The 19,472-nt window shown below is 34.2% G+C and overlaps 1 protein-coding gene across 4 annotated transcripts in view; it reads right to left on the bottom strand.

Annotated features, from left to right (window-relative positions):
* The window catches only part of LOC143256592 (sodium channel protein para-like), a 174,903-nt gene that overhangs the window by 65,369 nt on the left and 90,062 nt on the right, over window positions 1–19,472 (bottom strand). For 3 of the 4 annotated variants that reach the window (XM_076513991.1, XM_076514011.1, XM_076514001.1), the window contains exons 13-15: window positions 19,363–19,428; window positions 14,639–14,916; window positions 8,164–8,337 (exon numbers count right to left, since the gene is read on the bottom strand). In XM_076513991.1, coding sequence (XP_076370106.1) covers window positions 8,164–8,337; window positions 14,639–14,916; window positions 19,363–19,428 — 518 coding nt within the window. The remainder of the gene's footprint in view (window positions 1–8,163; window positions 8,338–14,638; window positions 14,917–19,362; window positions 19,429–19,472) is intronic. The other variant, XM_076514020.1, reaches the window with a different exon arrangement.

The following is a 19,472-nucleotide window of genomic DNA, read 5'->3' as shown; positions in this document are numbered from 1 at the left end:
ATGGAAAGACCACTCCATAGGTAGAACGTGGTTGGGAGGAGAAAATATTAAGGAACCTGGAAAAACAAAATGAGATCTATAAGTTCCAGGAGCACAACAAGTTAACATTATCATGATGTGATAATAGGCCCAGAAAAGAAGATCCACAGTCCAAAAACAGATATTTGAATTTGATTCCACTTTGCTTAGTTATATAATTGACAATTCTGGAATTGTCATAGTGGACCATAACTACCCTCTCCAACAGGAATGCAAGAAAATGGGTCAAAGCCTGACAGACTGCCAGCAGTTCAAGGATGTTAATGTGGAGTGCAGAATTTTCTACACGCCACAGACCAGAAATTTCTTGAGAATTGATGAAAGCTCTCTACCCTATGAAAGTGAAAGGTGAATCCATGAATAGGTGTAGCTCTGAACAGGGTGAAGGAATGGGAACCTCCACTGTGGTCTGATTTCTATCAGAAATGACTTGAGGAATGAAAAGAAAGGGATAAGGAAGAATGAGGGAATAAAATCAGGATAAGTGAATCTTGGGAGGTAAGAGAAGGACGAGACAAATGTGTGGCAAGGGAGGATAAGGAGGAATGTAACCTAGCTACATTAATCCATGATTATAAAGAATATGGATGACCCCAAAAGATTAAATCATGTATTAAAGGGGCCTGTTGGAGATCTCATAAGAAGGGTTGGTTGGTTGGTTGATTTAGTGTTTTATGGCAAATAACTGGTAAAAAGTTAAAAGTAAATTTAGTAAAATTCATAAAAGGAAATTATGGTAAAACAAAACAAAGCTAAAAAAATAAATAGCATAAAACCAATGTTTACATCTAGTATACAACGTTAAGAGAAAAACTACAGTAATTCAAGTTGTAAAGGACTTTCTGTAGCGTAACTGTAATTATCATAACTCGCCAGAAAGACTAACAGGTAAGTACAAAAACCACCGTAAGTCACCTGAAGTTGGGCTTTCCAGCCCTGGTTGAGTTATTTGACGTTATGACCATTTACAAAAAGGAAAGTAATAAAAAGGTTTTAAAAGACGTGTAGCAAAATTATAATAACTCGCCAGGATGACTAATGGATTGTTCAAACAGCAGCGTTAGTTACCTGAACTTGGCCTTTCCAGCCCTGGTTTCGAGTTATTTAAAGTTATGGCCAGTTTCTAATTTTAAATCGAACTGGATGAACTGTGATTTTTAAAAGGGAGCCACATTAAAATGGTGTAATGTATAAATTAAAACACATAAATAGTATTAAAAAGATTAATGGCCTTTAAAAAACTAAAAATATTACCAAGGTGGACAGTGGACATTATTACCATCACCAATAACAGTAACGTTATGGACAAACCTTGGGACAGTTGAGAGTCGTAACGACGACAAGAAATTAAAATGTGACTTACTGTGATCTGAGTGTTACACAAACTACACACTGGTGCATCAGTTCCAGATAAAAGAAAATGATGAGTTAGAAATATGTGACCAATGCGTAGTCTAGTTAGAATAACTTTCCCTTTCTGACCCTTACAGAAGCAAGACAGCCAAAGTCCAATAATGGGTTTTAGTCGGAAAAGTGTGTTTTCGCGTTGCTCACTACAAGTCAGCTGGCACGGAGCCGAGCCTTGAATACAGGACCATAGTCCATGTGTGAGACAGGCACAACAGTGACAGTGCCAAAGGAGATAGACTAAGCTGCAGTGTTGATGAGCTCGTTCCCACGAATACCAACGTGGCCTGGTATCCAGAAAAACTGGATAGAAGTAGATGTTAAAGAGAAATGGGCCAATCGGTTTTGGATACCGTCGAGAACAGGGTGTGAACTAATGTTAAGCGATTCCATGGCCAGTAGAGAATTAAGTAAGTCAGCATAAGTAATATAATTTGAGTACTGCTTAGCTTCTATGTGATCCAGGGCAAAATAAATGGCGTACAGTTCAGCAATGAACACAGAAGCTGTAGAGGGGATTCTGCATGCAACCACCGAACTATAATAAACCATGGCAGAGCCCATACAGTCACCTGATTTCGAACCATCTGTATAAATAGAAATGTAAGGATGGTTCGAAAGATGTTCAGCAAATAGCAGACAGTGTTTCCAATCAGAAGTGTCTACTTTTCTCAGATGACTTAAAGATAGGTCCCATTTAGGGACTGTAAGAAGCTATGGCGGGATGGGCTGACCAGTGGATACAGCAATGTTATCTTAGGACAGACCCATTTCATCCAACTGTGCCTGGATATGAAGGCCAAAAGGAGCAATGGCAGACCGTTTGTTCTGACAAAGCATGGTCAACCGAGGAAGGAAAACACAACCCCAGGTGGGATGCTTTAGTAAGGAAGGAAGTTTTGAAGCATAGAGTAAAGCATATAGCAAACTGCAGAGGTGCAAAGAAGGTTCATGAGACTCTATGTATAAGCTCTGAACTGAGGAAGTGCAGAAAGTCCCAGTGCAGATCCGAAGCCCTTGATGATAAATAGGGTCCAGCATCTTTAAGGCTGATGGTCTGGCAGAGCCATAGACCAGTGATCCATAGTCGAGTTTCGATCGAATAAGAGCATGATATATCTTTAGCATAGAACATCGATCTGCTCCCCAAATGGTGGAAGAGAGGACACGGGGGATGTTCAGTGCTCTTGTACATTGACAACAGGTAGCACAACTTTACCAATACGGAATTAAGGATCAGGGTGAATACCCTGTTGGTAGCAAAAGTACATGCAAACGGTTTTAGAGAGAGAGAAGTTAAAGCCATTTGCTGTGGTCCACTTCAGTAAACAATTGAGGGCATTGTGTAGCTGCCGCTCAATATACCTCATGTTCGATGACTGACATGAGATGTGGAAGTCGTCGACATAGAGCCCGTTTGCAACAGTGAGATGGAGTTGTTCAGTGATGACATTAATTTTCATACTGAAAAGTATGACATTCAGAAAACAGCCGTGAGGGATTCCAAGTTCCTGTAGAAAAGAATGGGAATGTGTCGAACCCACATGAACTTGGAATATACTGTCCATTAAGAATTTTTTAATAAAAATATAACCCATATATATGGAGGTCTCGCAAAATGCTATACCTTCATGTTGTAATATAAACCTTCTCAATGTCAAAGAATATTGATACAAGATGTTGTCGTTTGAAATATGCTTCTCTGATTGACGTTTCAAGTTGAATCAGGTGGTCGATGGTGGAGCGCTGTTGTCAGAACCCACACTGGATGGGCGAGAGGAGGTTGCTTGAATCAAGGAACCAAACATGACGAGTATTAACCATCCTATTCTAAGGTCTTACAGAAACAACTCATTAAAGCAATTGGACGGTAGTTTGCAGGAATTTTGGGATCCTTCTCACACTTAGAGAAAGGTAGGACAATAGTAAAGTGCCTGGCATCATTAAAAACATTCTCCTGCCAGAACCAGTTAAAATCAGTCAAAAGATTAGCAAGAGAAGCAGGAGATAGATGGCACAGTATTTCATAGTGTACATCATTAAGTCCGACCGATGTACTGCCAGACCGAAAAATGGCCAGTTTGAGTTCTACTAGTGTAAAGGGACGATTATAGGCATAGAGACAATCAGTTCGAAAGGAAAGAGGTGATTGCTCTGCCCGAGTTTTGATGGCTGAGAAGGTGGGAGAAGAAGCAGAAGTGCTAGCTACCTGGCAAAAGCTTTCACCTAGACTATCGGCGATGCTCTGGGTATCAGCTACTTCCTGGCCGTCAGAAAGCAAGATCGAGAGGGGAACAGAATTATATTGCCCATTGACCTTTCGAATCTTGTCCCATATGACTTTGGAACTGGTGGTAAAATATATGCCTGTTGTGAACTTAATCCAAGATTCCTTCTGGCTTTGGTGTCGTATCCACCAAGCATGTGCACGGACCCGCTGGAAAGCGACGTGATTCGAGAGTGTGGGATATCTATGGAAAGTCCCCCAAGATGAAAAAGGGAGACGGCAACTGTTGAGTGAGAGCATCAAGGTCTGATTGATCATATGTTTTTTCATGCGACAGGTAGAGAGAACAAACAGTGATGGTATGACCCAAGGAAACACGGATGGCTACGGCCTCCAAGGGTGTGTCAATTGTCAAAGACAGGGTGGGAACATGCTGATCAACCAACAGTGCCACCCTTCCATGCATTCGTTCATCACACAGCCTGTCATTTCTGTATAAAGAAAACTGCCGAAAGGTGACTGCCAATGGTAGGTTTCAGAAATGTTTCCTGCAAGGAAAGACATACAGGATGGTAGAAAGCAATCAGTGTTTTGATGTCATCCAGAGTAGAACGCAAACTTCGACAGTTCCATTGTATCAGGGTGGCCATTTTTCATTTACGATCCCGTCTTTTTTTCCTTACTGTCCTTATTTGAGGGAGGTCTATTGACCTCCATGGATCTTGTCCTGGGTCGATTGGGCAGGTCTTTGCTGTTGGAAGGGGATTCCAGTGACTGGGGACGTGAATGAATGATTGTTTTGTATCTTGGGGTAGGAAAAGAAGATGCATCTGAGGAAATGCCTTTACCTGGAACCAAAAAATGTGGATCTTGGTGTTTGTTGGAACGTATGTAAGGGACAAAGATTGGTGTTGAAGTTGATTCATCAACGTTTTCAACCATGGAGGTCAAAAGACTTTTCATTTGTTTGGAGGCATAGAGAGATCTGTCTGCACTCCCACTATAGTTGTGGAACGAAGTGCGGCAGCATAAGTCCGAGATGAGGTGGTGGACAGCAATTTTCGATCCTCAGGATAAGTAATGATATGATCGTTTTTAAACGCTGCACCTCTTTTTCTTCAAACCATTTATAACAAGAACGAAAGTAGGACAGGTGAGAGCCATTGCACACTTATAACTGCAATGAGCACACATCAAGGAACCATGCCTTGATGGTGCAGGCAGACGTAGTGACGTAAATGTGAGAATGAGGACATTGGTCAGCACCATAATTCCATCTTTGTGAGTGGATATATGCCTCACTGCAGAAACTTCTTGGGTGAAGAAACCAGCAAGAATCTCCGACTCAACAATAACTCCTCGTTATGAATTCAAAGTAGCACGAGGTATAACCTCAATAGGTATATCCCCAATGACCTTTGAATGCAAGAGGAGTTCATTGTGTTGAGATATGGATGTTTCCACCAATATGTCACCAGATCGAAGCTTCATTACTGACTTTGGAGAGCCAGCAAGTCCCTCTTGTCCCTTCTGAATGAAAAGGAAAACATTTACCCTAAAGGTTTGTCTGAAAGTGAATGCAATATAAGAAAATGAGGTACAACAGTTTGTACAGATGGTGAGGTTTGCTGCTAAGGTTCTTCAAGACGTGGTCATTTACCTATAGACTGTTTTTTTCACTATTTTATTAAGAGTTTTAATTGGAGTATCCATAATAAAGAAATGAAAATTTCAGTGCACACTGAGCCCACTCCACCATGGAGCCCTATGAGGGGATGCACTACAATGTCAAACAAGGACACTGTAGCAATGCCAGGGTTTCATGAGCACTATATCCAAACACCAGCACCAGATACAATGTCCACAACACCTGTTGAGAACATCCAACGCTGGTACTTGGTTGACCCTAGCCCGAGTGGACCAGCCGATTGACCCAAGGGGGTCACCACAAGGCTGCCCCTCTACAGGAATTCAAGGCCAAAGTGGTGTGTTGGGGTTGGACCCCTCAACCACCAGGATCCTCTCCTTCCCTTCATTGGTTGTTATGCACAGAAAACACGTGGGTGGATGTTTAGATCCCAGAGGAGTTAAAATGAAAGAACAGAACCTTCCCTGGGAGGTCCCCTCACCACGTACAGGAATTCACACCAAGGGGCATCAGGAGGAAAGGGGGAGCAAACCCTTCCAGTAAAGTATTCTTCCTTAACAAGTCCCAACAAAAAGTAGCCAGTTATTGTAGGTAAAAGGAGGAGCTCTTCTGGAAAGACTTCAAGAAATTGACGAGAAACCTCTGACATTAACTTGGTGACAGAAAAACAATAATTAAAAGGTGAACTTTAACCCAATAAGGCGGGAGTTGAATCATAGGCTATAAGGAAAATGCAGAAAACATGACATACCTGACTGACAATTTGTAAAAAGTAATTAGTAATTAAATTTCCTGAATGGATGTAGACTGTGATGGACCAAAAAAAAAAAAAGGAAGTTACCAAAAATAGCCCAAATCTTCTTCCTTGTGATGATTGGTTTCCTCAGAAAAATAGGAAATGTGGCCAAGGAGAAGAACTCACCAACTAAACATGAGAAAGTAATTCCCTGCAAACCATAACTTGAACTTCCTCAGTAGACAAATTTGATCCTGTTTCCTGGAAATTCAAGCCATGTACGTTGCTGTCTATGATGGAAATACCGTTGTTAATGACAATAAATCTTGAATTCATATTTAAAATATAGAATTCACAAATGAGAATTTAGTTGAATTGAAAGTGTGGAAACAATTATAATCAAACAAGAAATGTGGGGTAACAAAGCAAAATCAAAAACTGTTTTCACAATTGGAAGAATTAGACACACACTTATTACAAAGTAGGTGGTGAATGATCAAGATAGCTTTTAGTGTGAGAGGGGGTAAGTCTATTTCAGAATAATAATAATAATAATAACTAGGCTATTAACTCAAACCCTCCATTTAGATCTGTCAAATAATAATAAGTAGGGAGAAAAATTAAAATTTTAATGGAAAATTTTAATTTAAAATTAAAAGTAAGAACCATTGGATATTTTATAAAAAGTATCCATAATAAAATAAATGTAGCAATAGAAGATGCATGCACAAACATGTATAGTGATACTAGATGGATAGATTTTAAACCGATTTTCAATAGTTAATATTTATACTTCCTCATTTAGCTATACAGATCAGAATGCCAAACAAAGTAACGATCCCTACATTCCATTAAAATTTTATTCTTTTTTCCTATTTATTTTTTTTCAGATTTTATATGCCCGTGGTTTGTTTTTTTATGATTTAGAATAATAATACATAAGCACAAAGCTACACAATGGATATCTGTGCTTTGCTCACCACAGGTATCAAAACCCAGTTTCAAGCAGTGCAAGTTTTCAGGCATACTGCAGTGTCACTGAGGGGCATATGCCCATGGAATGGACACAACATCTATAAGCAGTATAGCCATATCCTCAATAGCTATAACCTTTATGAGATTTAAAACTATAATCACAAACAATTATAAAATTTAATCAATACTTTGACAGCTTTCTATACATATATGTAGGGCTAAAGTAAGGATTCAATTTTATAAATTTCTGACTGTGGTTTTAATTCTTGTTGAAGTACTTCTGTAGCATGATCCATATTTCATTTTAATTTCATAATTATCTAATACTGTTGTTTTTACTTTTTATGTTATGTCTGTATAATGTATATACTATACCTTTAGAAAGTGTCGTGTCTATCCATTGATATGTAGCACCATCTATTGGGTTGAAAAGATGTTCAAGTATGTGCATGATATATTTACCGCTTATGTTATACCTGTGGATTTCTATTGGAAAATAAAAAAAGAATACCCACAGTTAAGTAAGCTGCAGAAATCTTGTGGCAATAGTCCAAGCCTTTTCAGCACTATAACTATCAACGTGATCAGGTAAGTAGGTAGATAGTAGATGAAAAAGTTACTGGTTTAGAAATGTTTGAATTGTTGTGCCAGATGTGTTAGTGACTTTTAATATATTATTAGTAAATATATGCATACTACATCATAGCCACTACTTTGAATAGTAAGTTTTTTTTGCTTATGAATTTGATACTTTGTTTTTCAGCCGGAATTACTTGAAATCCTTGTGAATTCCTCCTTATTATGTCACATTAGTATATTGAAATTGATAATGTTGCTAGTCTCATAGCTGTCATACGGATTATTTTATAATTTTAGTTTTGCTTGCTTCAGATACATTTTATCAGATTCTTTCATCATATACCATAATAAGCTAAAGTTCAAGCTAAATTATAGACAAGTGATTATTCTACCAAGTGAATGCTCAGATGGTCTATTTTATAATAATTCAAAGATTATTTAAACTTAAAATATTATGTTTCAATCTGATAAAGCATGCTTTGGGTTAAGAACTTACTCTAACAGCTTCTTCACATTTGTCTTGTAGGCATAAAATTTCAAGTTGTTACTTACAAGTCGAAAGGACCTGAGCACAGATAATCCTTGTATATTCTCTAGTGTCAATTCTAACAGGGACAGAGCAACAATGATGAAATCAAAGATGTTCCAACCCTCTCTGAAGTATGTTTTTGGGCTAAGAGCTATAAGTTTCAAACCAGCTTCAATAGCAAAGGTTGCAGTGAAGAACTGAAAGAAACAGTGCATATATGATATACAAGACTGGCATTAACAAGGAAGGAATATTTTGTTATACTTGAGAGACACTTCAGCTCAAAATAAGGTAGTTTTCTTCTTGACCACTGGAAAATAAACCCATTCACATACAACTGCCCAGGCATCTATCTTTCATTGAGATAATTTAATTTTCAGTCAGTAGGTTTTAAAGTTTCTAGCAAACATTTTTATCAATAAATTTGTGAAGAATGTATGCACCCAAGAAAAGAATGGATATTTTTACTATAATGTTTTAACAGATCTCTCTGCATTTAATATAAACCTGCCTGCCATATGACTGAAAGCACCACAGGTGGAATAAGCTAACACAAACAGAGAGCTTCATAGTAAATGTGAATAATACAATATTTTTTATTCTTGTGGTGTTAAAAAATACCCAAATATATTCATATACAGTATGTAGACAGGCCTGTGTCCAAAGTGCACTAAAAAATAACAAAAAATTATATACATCATACAAAAATACATGTATTGGTATGAATAATGAGTGTATTTCAAACATTTTATGATGCAAAAGAACAAAAATTAATTCACTTGATCCTCTGTTATCTAGTGTGCAAAACCAACTTATGAAATCTTGAGTCCAAGTTGTTAATACCAATTTCAAAACTAAAGCATGACTTTATTATTATAATTCTTTTTAATTCATTTACTTAACTTGAAACCTATATGTTCCACAGGTTGATAGCAATATTTATTTGACAACCTAGTGGCCTAACTATAGTAAAATATTAGAAAGGAGCTCATCTTTTAAATATCTTTCTCTTCACTAATCTCTCCACGATGTTCTTGATGTGGAATTTTACTTAACTGTTCTGTGGAGAGGTGAACAGTGTTTCTTAAGTTAACTTTTTTTAACATGAAAATGTATTTCAAATACATTCATACCTCCAAATAAAACTATCGACTCTTTCTCTCCATTTCCAGTTTTTTTATTTCAAGAAAAATGAGCTGAAGGTATATGCAAATTGTTCAAGAAAAGTACTTACTACATATGGAAGATCTGTCACCCTTTTATGGTTTGGAGAGTACGAGGTCTGTTCAAAAAATACGCGGACTGACGTCATAAAATAAAATGTACTTTATTTAGAAGTTACAGGTCTGGGACCCCTTCAAAGTACTCTCCTCCCCAACGCACACACTTATCCCAACGGTGTTTCCACTTGTTGAAATAGTCCTGGTACGCTTCTTTTGTAATGTCCTCCAGCTCCTTCGTCGCATTTGCCTTAATCTCGGGAATCGTCTCAAATCTTCTACCTTTCAAAGGTCTTTTGAGTTTGGGGAACAAGAAAAAATCGCAAGGAGCAAGGTCAGGTGAGTAGGGGGGGTGGGGAAGAACAGTGATCGATTGTTTGGGCAAATACTCACGAGTTCTGATGGCTGAATTTCACAGCAACGCGGTGCATCTTCAATTATTCGGTCAAAATCTCGTAACAAGATCCAACTGATATCCCACACTCTTCAGCAAGTTCCCTGACAGTCAGACATCGATTTGTCCGCACCAGGGTGTTGATATTGTCGACGTGTGGGTCGTCAGTTAACGTGAAAGGACGTCCAGGACGCTCATCATCTTCTATGGACTGTCGACCATCCTTAAAACGTTCATACCACTTGAAACATGCCGTATGATTCATAGCAACATCACTGTAAGCCGTGTTAAGCATAGCAAAAGTTTCAGTCGCAGATTTTCCAACTTTAACAGAAAATTTCACAGCAAGTCGTTGCTCCTTCAGGTCATTCATTCTGAAATCCGCCAAACGAAAAAATCGCACTTCACTTAAAACCGCGTAGCTAATACACAAATGAAGATATCTGCAATCGGGAAATGGCGTCGTAATCAGCTGATCTGTGCAAACCTAGCGACACCAAGTAGATTCCCCTGGAACCAACTGGAGCCGCGCAATTCAAACAGTCCGCATATTTTTTTAACAGCCCTTGTATAGTCTAATACTGATTGCATTAAAGACTGGGAAGAATATGCATTATGCAAAGTATTTATAATTTAACTCAAAAGTTTGACACATGCTGAAAAACTTTGACAGTGGCAAGAGTAATTAGCCATCTGTTCTATGGATAGGTAGGTATCTGTCTAAGTTATATTTTCAGGTAAGGAAAATGTTTACATTTATTAAGCAAAAGCAAGTGATCTCATAGAGTACAAATATCTATGTAAACTAAAATATTCTACTCAGTTTTTATTATTATTTCTATGTACTGCCAACAAAAATAAATTATTAAATATAGAAGAGATTGATATAAAATATATACAAAACATTCACCTAGTTTAACTAAAAAAAGTTGACATACAATAGGAGAATTTTTACACTTCTAATTTCAAGTATTCTAATAAAACATTTCTGTTGCAAAATAAATTAATTTGATAATACTTAAACTAAATTGTTTCAGAAAAAGTTAACACCATTACATTTAGTAATTAATACTGCTTTATTTATATTGAGGAAAGATTGAAAATTATATCAGAATTAAGTTTGATACACTATCTTTCTGTATAATAGTTCCTTTGTATTTTGTATGGATCCATTACAAAAAACAAACAAACAATAGTATTATTAAATAAGAACATGTGTAAAACAAACAAATGGAAGGGCATAGTTTCATCCCATTAATGAAAGTGGAGTATCAAATGGCCCAAATTAAAGTACATTTTTTTAAAATATAAGTAGTCTATTATTTTCTTAAATTTTATTTAAACAAAATTGTGACATTTGTTCTAATATGGGATCAATGTATTTATTTGCAGAATAAGTTAGTGCTTCTAAATATTTGGGCCACATCTTGCAATCCTTCAGAGCTAAGTTTTAATACACACACACACACATGCATGCACACATACTTATCCTTTGTCTGTTAGTTTGAAATGTGAAGAGAAAAAATATTTTTGTTTAGTAAACTGTATTACATCATGTTAGGAATAATGTATTTATAATAATGTGTTATTAAATTTTGACTCCTTATTCTTGATGACAAGAAACCCAGTTGAAATAAAAATGCATATCAGGATGACTGTTATGGGTCATCTTAACCTGAAGATGACCTAGAAAGGTCAAAACATTGTTCTCTCCTTATCAATAAAAGTGTTAATACCCATAACAGCTGTTTTGAGATACATTTTGACTCCTTAATTTTAAAACCTTAGAAAAAAACATTTTTACCAAATTAATATAGATTTGTCTGTGAAAATGGACCTTATCCAAAAATATTTGTAGTGCATTTTAATATAATTCTGTAGTTAGCCATAGTTGTTGGACTGAACAATTTCCATATTTCAGTTGACCACTATCAGGGGTGAATTCTACCAGTACTCATTTGTACTGAGCACTGGAACTTAACTTTTTAAGAATGTATTTGAGCTGCTTTTTGGATGTGTGTGCATTTCACTGTTCCATAAAAAGGTGCACATGCACACATATAAAACAGAAGATGCACTCTTTTATGCATGTAATGTAAATTCCTCATATGTTTATCTGGTTGTCAAGGAGAATTGCTGATGCAACATCAAATTTTGTCCAATCAAAACTCATGTCTATAATAACCTGCATGCTTTATCAAAACACATTTCGATCTTGAAAATGCCCAAATTCAAGCATGCTCCTTCAACTCAGCAGGATAACAAAGCCATAACCAGAAAGACGGTCAAAAGAGAAAACCTCAAAATTGATTTAAAAAATCCAGTGCTTTTGCTATCAAAATTAATAATTAGCAGTCATACAGGGTCATATGTCTTTGAGAATCAGTTTCTCACACGTTTTAATCTATAAGGATCTTTCAAGAAGAAAATATTAACATAACTTAAAAATATACAAAAGTCAAAATTCTATTCAAACAATAGGGCAGATGACGATATATAGACAAAGAAGTTGTTTTTATAAATTATTAGAAATTGTTACTAAATTATAATTCATCTTTAGAAAACATGTTCATAAAACATTTATTTAGATATATTTTTGAGAAGAAATATTAATCATTATTTTCTGTCATATGACAAGCATTCAGCTTGTTATCACTACACTCATTTTACATGCAAAGGTAAAGTTTATTTTTTGTTCACTAATAAAACATGTTTAACTTCTGTACCATATATCTTGGGTTCTCTACATATATCAGTTTTATGACGTTGTGCTATGTATGATTATATTTTTTTTACAATGCTCTAGTATACTTTTTACTATTTCACGTTCAACTGATTAATTTGTTCAAGTTTTTAATTTAAAGTATAATTTTATGGAATTTCTTTTTTATTTTGGTTCAATTATTTTGATTAAAATATTTAGAGAACGTTCTACATATAGAAATTAGAGACTAAACTCTTTCTTTCACTTAGTTATAAATTAATAAGTGTACCATCCTCTCCCATTGAAAAAGAGAAAATAGAGGTAGTACTTATCTGGTATAATTTCCTCAACAAGTATGAGTATAAAAAACTATTTACCAATAAGGTAAAAATATTTATTCTGTAAACACTAACAACCATAATCAATGTCAGAAAGTATTCACCAGTATTACCATAAGAACTAAGAGGATAAAGAGCAGTACTCCTCACTATGAAACAATACACTTTCTTGACAGTGACATACAACCATCTCTTTATAAATCTCAGAAAACTACTGATTTCATAACCATATTGTACTTAGAAATTTCCCCTTACTTCCATTCCATTTCATTTTGAATACAGAGAACACTATGTTGTAAATCTCATGTAGTTTCTAGAACATATTAAAGAAGTCATTATAGTAGTGATGAACTTCTAATTTTGTCTATATTGAATTTAAATATCAAATATTGTGATACAAATCTAAAGTAAGAATTAGTTTTTAACTAACATAATTACTGAAAACATGTGCATAGTCCTTACCTTCTCTAACATACCTTACTTGGGTCTCTAACTACCAAGAAACTTATGCCCATTCAGGGTTGAACAAACATGATTAATGAACAATGTGTATAATGCTTACCTTCTATAACATAACTTACTTGGGTTTCTGTCTACCAAGAAACTTCTTTGTCCATTCAGAGTTGAATAATCAATCAAGACCAGGCAGGATGCACTGTATAGGCAGGCCAAACAAAGAACCACCAAATCCTAAACAGCAACCAGCTAACAAATGCTTATAAACTGCAGTGCAGTGAGTATTTTAATGAAAATTAAAGCAAAGAGGCGACTGTTCCTTAATCACCATTATTTTACAGCACACCAGCAACCAGCATGTGGAACACAAGTGATGGCAGGGTGCCATGCTCTTGAAAGCCAAGACAAATCAAGCTTTACAAAAGCCATGCAGTCACTCACAAATAGAGAAACTGTCAGATACAGTCATAGATTTCAGAAAAATGAAGCTACACCATTATTAATCAGTTCTATATCTTCATTTGCATGCGTAATGGATTTATTATTTGTCTTCAATTTAAAGTAAGCTACAAAATTTAAAACCCAATTCAACAGATATTTCCCAAGTAACTAATGAGCACGGCACTCTCACATTGTTCCATTAAACCTAGTTATGCAACTTTTGTTTTTTCAAACTAAGCCTTATAACACCTCTCAGGTTTATTCTCCTTTTTCCGCCTTAGGTTTATGATACAAAAACAAAAATCTATTTACTTCAACCCTATTATTTGTGAAAAAAAAGACTTTTTTTAATTTGCTAATAGTTAAAATGAAATATAAAAAAAAATAAAATTACCTTACATCACAACTCAATAAAGTACTCATTCATTAAAAATTGTAAATGACATAGCTTTGCAATCTCTTTGGCTGTTCATTACGAAAAATAACAGTTTGAATGGTATGTTTAAAAATAACTAAAACACTAATTAAATGTGTTCAAATGTTAGATTCTAAAACATCGGAGCAATACCTAAAGAAGTTAGTATATATATATATAAAATGAATTAAAATAGAAAGACAATGTTTGTTCCCAACTTCTAAATATTTTTTATTTCATTTCAGTCGAATTATTAAAAAAACAAGTTATTTTAAATGAATTAAGCACTATGCACATGTTTAACTGGTGATATACTACAAAATTAAAAATGTTTGTAAAATTTTTGTATGTATGTGTGTTAAGCTTTAAGTTATTGAATGTAAAATAATTAATTAATATGAAAGCAAAGCAAAAACCACTGGTTAAAAAAGGAGTTTAGCAGTTCAAAAATTAGGAATAAATTTTCCAAAAGAATTTCAAAGTTGCATAACTGGTGCATACGCATATGCAGTACAACTGCCTGCACTTACATAATTTCCCTTTTTTAAGATGTTTTCAAATTCTTTATCCATATTGTTATGATCCATTGCCATGAAGAGGGTGTTGACTATAATACATAATGTAATAAACAGCTCCATGAAGGGATCGAAGACAAGGAGTGAGACAAACTCTTGGAAGCGGATCCAACACCAGCAACAGTCCCAAACACAGAAGAGGTCAATACATTTCAAGCACTGCGCCAAGCACCGGTCTTTGAGCTTTATCTTCTCCTGCTCCTCTTTCTCTGTAGGAAAATAATAGATAGATACTGAATAATGTTTAAGTATGAATGTAGCTGAGCCCATGGGAGTTTTATGCTATTCTACTCACAAAACTCTCTATGGTGGTTCCCATGCACTCACAGGCAAAGAAGAAAAGATTTTTATAAAGTTACAACTTACTGTAGTACAAAAAGTAATAATACATAAAAATGGTATAAAAGAAGAAAAGTGTATCCTGAAAACCTCCTATTTTTTTAAATTCTACAACTAAACTTTTCCATAAAAGTCACAATAAATGAATGAATTTGAATACACGTTTCTTACGAATAATATCTTTATTATTATTAATACAATTAACCTAGAATAATCTTGATGAAGAAAAACATAGTATTTTAAATACTTCTAAAAAATATAATAACTAGATATTCCCAGGCAATGTCTGCTTTATATTTCATTTTCTTTAATGTATTAAATATATCTTATCTGATTATAAATATTAAAGACTTCCTTATAATACATTGTTCATTCTTAAGCTAATATATTATCAGTTACACAGAATACCTATGAGGAATTAATTCTGACAAATATTTGGTCTTTGCATTGAACCAAATTTCTTCACAGGTTCTTTTTATAGAAAATTAGCCTGTGAAGATCTTAGTTAAAAAAGTCTGTCTGGCAGACCTTTGGATACACCAAATGATATTCAATCTTTGTTTGAACTAAATTACTTGACTGGCACTTTATTGAACATAGCTGTGCAAGTAGTACATGTTCAAGTTAACCTATTCATCTGCCTATTCCTTGATTAAATCAAGTAGTTTTCCTTTTCTTTTCTTAAACTATGATGTAAGCCTGATTCTTGACTGGACACAGTTTAAGCCTGTACCTCAATGACTCGTGGCTGGATATAGCTTCTATCTGTTACTTGTTAAACTATGAAGTCAGCTTGATCCTTGGATAAACATAGTTTATGCATGTTTTTTGGTTGGACTATGTTTCAAACCTAATTCTTAGCTATACATAGTTTCTGCCTCTTGGTTAGACTATGTTTTCAACCTGATTTTTAGCTGTATGTTGTCTGCCTGTTCCTTGGTTAGACTTATTGTATGATATGAAGAGATCGACAGTAAGGAGTTAGACAAACTTTTGAAAGCAGAACTAATACCAGCAACAGTTCCAAATACAGCAGATGTCATTAAATTTTAAACACTGTACCAGGCACTGGTTTTGAGCTTTATCATCTCCTGTTTCTCTGTTTCTGTATGAAAATAATAAACGGATACTGAATAATGTTTAAGTAAAAAAACGGTTTCTGCTCATTTCCTTGCCTAAATTATGGGATAACTTGACATAGTTACTGTCTCTTCCTTGGTTAAACTGTGATGTCAGCCTGATTAAAGATTAAAACAGATGCCAGTGCGGTACTTGACTTAACTAGCTATTTTGCTTCATATTTATTGTTATGTTAAATTATATACTGTATTTAATTCTTAAACTGTACCAACTTGTATTTCTGATTCTTAAGTTGATAAAGCTGCATGCCTGGTCCTTTGTATAACAAAATAATTTGTTTCACCTTTCACTGAAACAAGTAATTCACCAGATTTTCAGTTATATCAAGTAGTTTACCTAATTTATACTTGTTTCAGATTATATGTCTGTCTGAACATGGAGAACTACATGTTCTCAATTATGATTAAATAGTTATTTTTATTTCAAGTAGACTGAGTAGTCTGCCGAGAGTTTTAGGTGGATGAAGATGCATGTATTTTTCTTAGTAAAATTAAGTATTATGGAAGTTTTTAGAGTTATATAATTATTTTATTTTGTTTTGGGTTAAATCAAGTTAACCACATTCTTCTTAGCTGGATAAAGCACGAGTAACCCACCTGTTTCTTGTTGGACCTAACTGTGTTTCTAGTACTTAACTGGACCTAGCTATTTGTCTGTTTCTTCAATTAGATCACTGACAATCAGGTTCTAATTTGAGCCAACTATGTATTGGATTAAGCATTCTATCAAGTTCTTAGTTCTATAAATTTTCTGTCAAGTTCTTAGCTGGACCAAGCACAAATATAGTTTTACCTTTTCCTTGATCAGACACAGCTATCTTGGATTTGAATAAAATGTTTGTTTGATTACTGATTGCTTAATACTGTCTATCTGGATATCACTAAACCAGAACTATCTTCCTATAGTTTAACTAGATCAAGTTTTTATCTGGTCTTTGTTTGTTTCAAGTTATCTGTCTGGATTTTGAATTAACTTAGTTGCCTAACTAGTCTCTAACTGGATGAAGTTTTCTACCTGGTTTTTGACTGGACTAAGCCCTTGTCTATTTCCTTGATTAGTCCAAGATATCTGGCTGATCCCTATGCAAAGTTGTGTCTCTGCTCTTTAGGCTGCACAAACTAATCCTCCTAGTTTTTATATGGGACAATTTTGTTGGTTTTCTTTGGGTTGGATCACATACACATTGTCTTCAGGAACAACTAGATTAAGTAAGTTAATTTATATACACATACGAAAAATTAAAATAAAGAAGCAAACTGAGCTTTCATATTTTGAGGCCAAATAGTATTTTGAGAATAGTTTGAGAAGATTAAGCTGAATAAACAGTAGGACTATATTATATTTTTTAAAATCCTTACTAAGTTTGTAGTTTTACATGTATGAAAATAAGAAACTATTCATAATTATTATGAAAATTTTGCTAAACAGTCTCAAAAATAACTTAAGTTTTGCAAAGCATTTCAATTTATTCCTCTGTAGACGTATGCATGTAATTATAATATTAATCTCTCTGTATTTCAAACTTATTTGGTTGTCTTTAAAGAAAAAAGTTTAATATGACAAAAAATAACCGATTGCCTCGTAAAATACTATTAACCCCTCCTACAATACAATAATTTCCTTTTCAATTTATATTTAATTATTTGTACATCTTACAATTTGATGCTGCCATAATATATTAATATTTACTAGTGTATTCATCGAGAAAAAAAATTATATTTACTTTTAATTATTATTTACTAAAGTTATGTTTATATATTACTAGTTTCAATAATGTTACACAAAGGAGATGTCTGGTAAAAAACGAAAGCTAAACTATTTCATAGCCTGTTTACAAATTTATGTATAACAAATATTCAAATCCATTAAAGTTACTGAGTTATTTTATTTAAAGTCTACTACCAACTCAGTGAGAAAAATTATGGAAAGAATCATTTGTATGCTACCTAAAATTTCAATTGATATTTTTAATTTTTGAGTTATTGAGAGCAAACAAATTTATTTGGACATATCAGAGTTTAAAGGCTTCTTTCAACAATATCAAAACTCTGCATTACATGCACAAATTTCTTCCCTCCGACTGGATGTCAATTTTAAGACTAAAACATTTTCTCATAATTATTGAAGTAGAATGAGTAGGATTATTTTTGTTTAAAAAAATGATTTTATGCACACTATAGCTATAAATATAGTCTTTTCTCTTCTTCTATTATATTACAGGTAAATTCCATTTGAATCTTAGAAGTTTGTAGTTTTCATAGATTTTTTTCCCAAAACCATTAATGTGTTAGGTAGTTTGACACAATGACAGATATTAATCAGATTTGCTGAAAACTAATTTATACAATTTATTAATATTCTGTATGTACATAAAAAACGAGGTATGTTCCTATTAGTAATGACTTGGATAGGTAATTTCTGATTTTTAAGTTGAAATTACTGGCACTATTGAAACTTAATGACATGTCATTTCTTTTTTACCATGATCTCAAATACAATAGTTTCCAAGTGTTTGAATACAGATCTATTTATACAGGATATCATAAAAATTAACTGCCCTGGGTAACACCTGACAAATTTTAAGGGACTTTATCTTCCTCAAATAATTTTATTCTTTCACAGTTTGTCTACCATAAACATTTGTTCTTTCATTAGTCATGGTTTTGGTAACACTATACATTATATATTTCAGAGGTAAGAAAGAGAAAACATAAATAAATATAACAAAAGTAAATTTTTGACACCTGTATATAAACAATCATTATTTTGAATATAGCATAAAATACCACTGTAATTTAATTTCAAGAAAAGATTTAAATGAGTGAAAAAAGCTCATGCTCTGGATTTGTTTAAAGCTTAAGTTTTATATTACTTAAATTAAACAACCCATGCTTTCTATATTGTTTGTCTACCATGCATGGCTAGGCCATCATCTACATTCTCAAATGGGTGGAGGTCCATTCTTTAGAGAAAGCATGCAGAATTATTCTGTTGAAACTTGCTGTTACTTCTATCTTAACCCAAAAAGTATGTCAACAAGCTTGTTTCTATGGAAGAAGAAAAAGTAGTTATTTAACATTCGCAAAACACTACTCTGGATTCTACTGCACAACCAGGCCAGATTAAAAAAAAAGCAGGCAAGGAACCACCAGTGGCAGCTACAGTTAAGATTTGAACTCTGGGACAGGTAAGATATTTACCTCTTTCATTAGCATTACTTTGATTTCCTGCTGCCTGTTCTATAATGTCGTTCAGAACCATCACATCTAAATCCAGACAAGAAAATAATCAATGATATAAGCAGCACCAT

This window comes from Tachypleus tridentatus, chromosome 1 (assembly GCF_004210375.1).
Source record: "Tachypleus tridentatus isolate NWPU-2018 chromosome 1, ASM421037v1, whole genome shotgun sequence".
In the NCBI taxonomy this organism is placed as follows: domain Eukaryota; kingdom Metazoa; phylum Arthropoda; class Merostomata; order Xiphosura; family Limulidae; genus Tachypleus; species Tachypleus tridentatus.
Note: the sequence above shows the minus strand (reverse complement) of the source record. Positions and strands in the feature narration are given on the sequence as shown.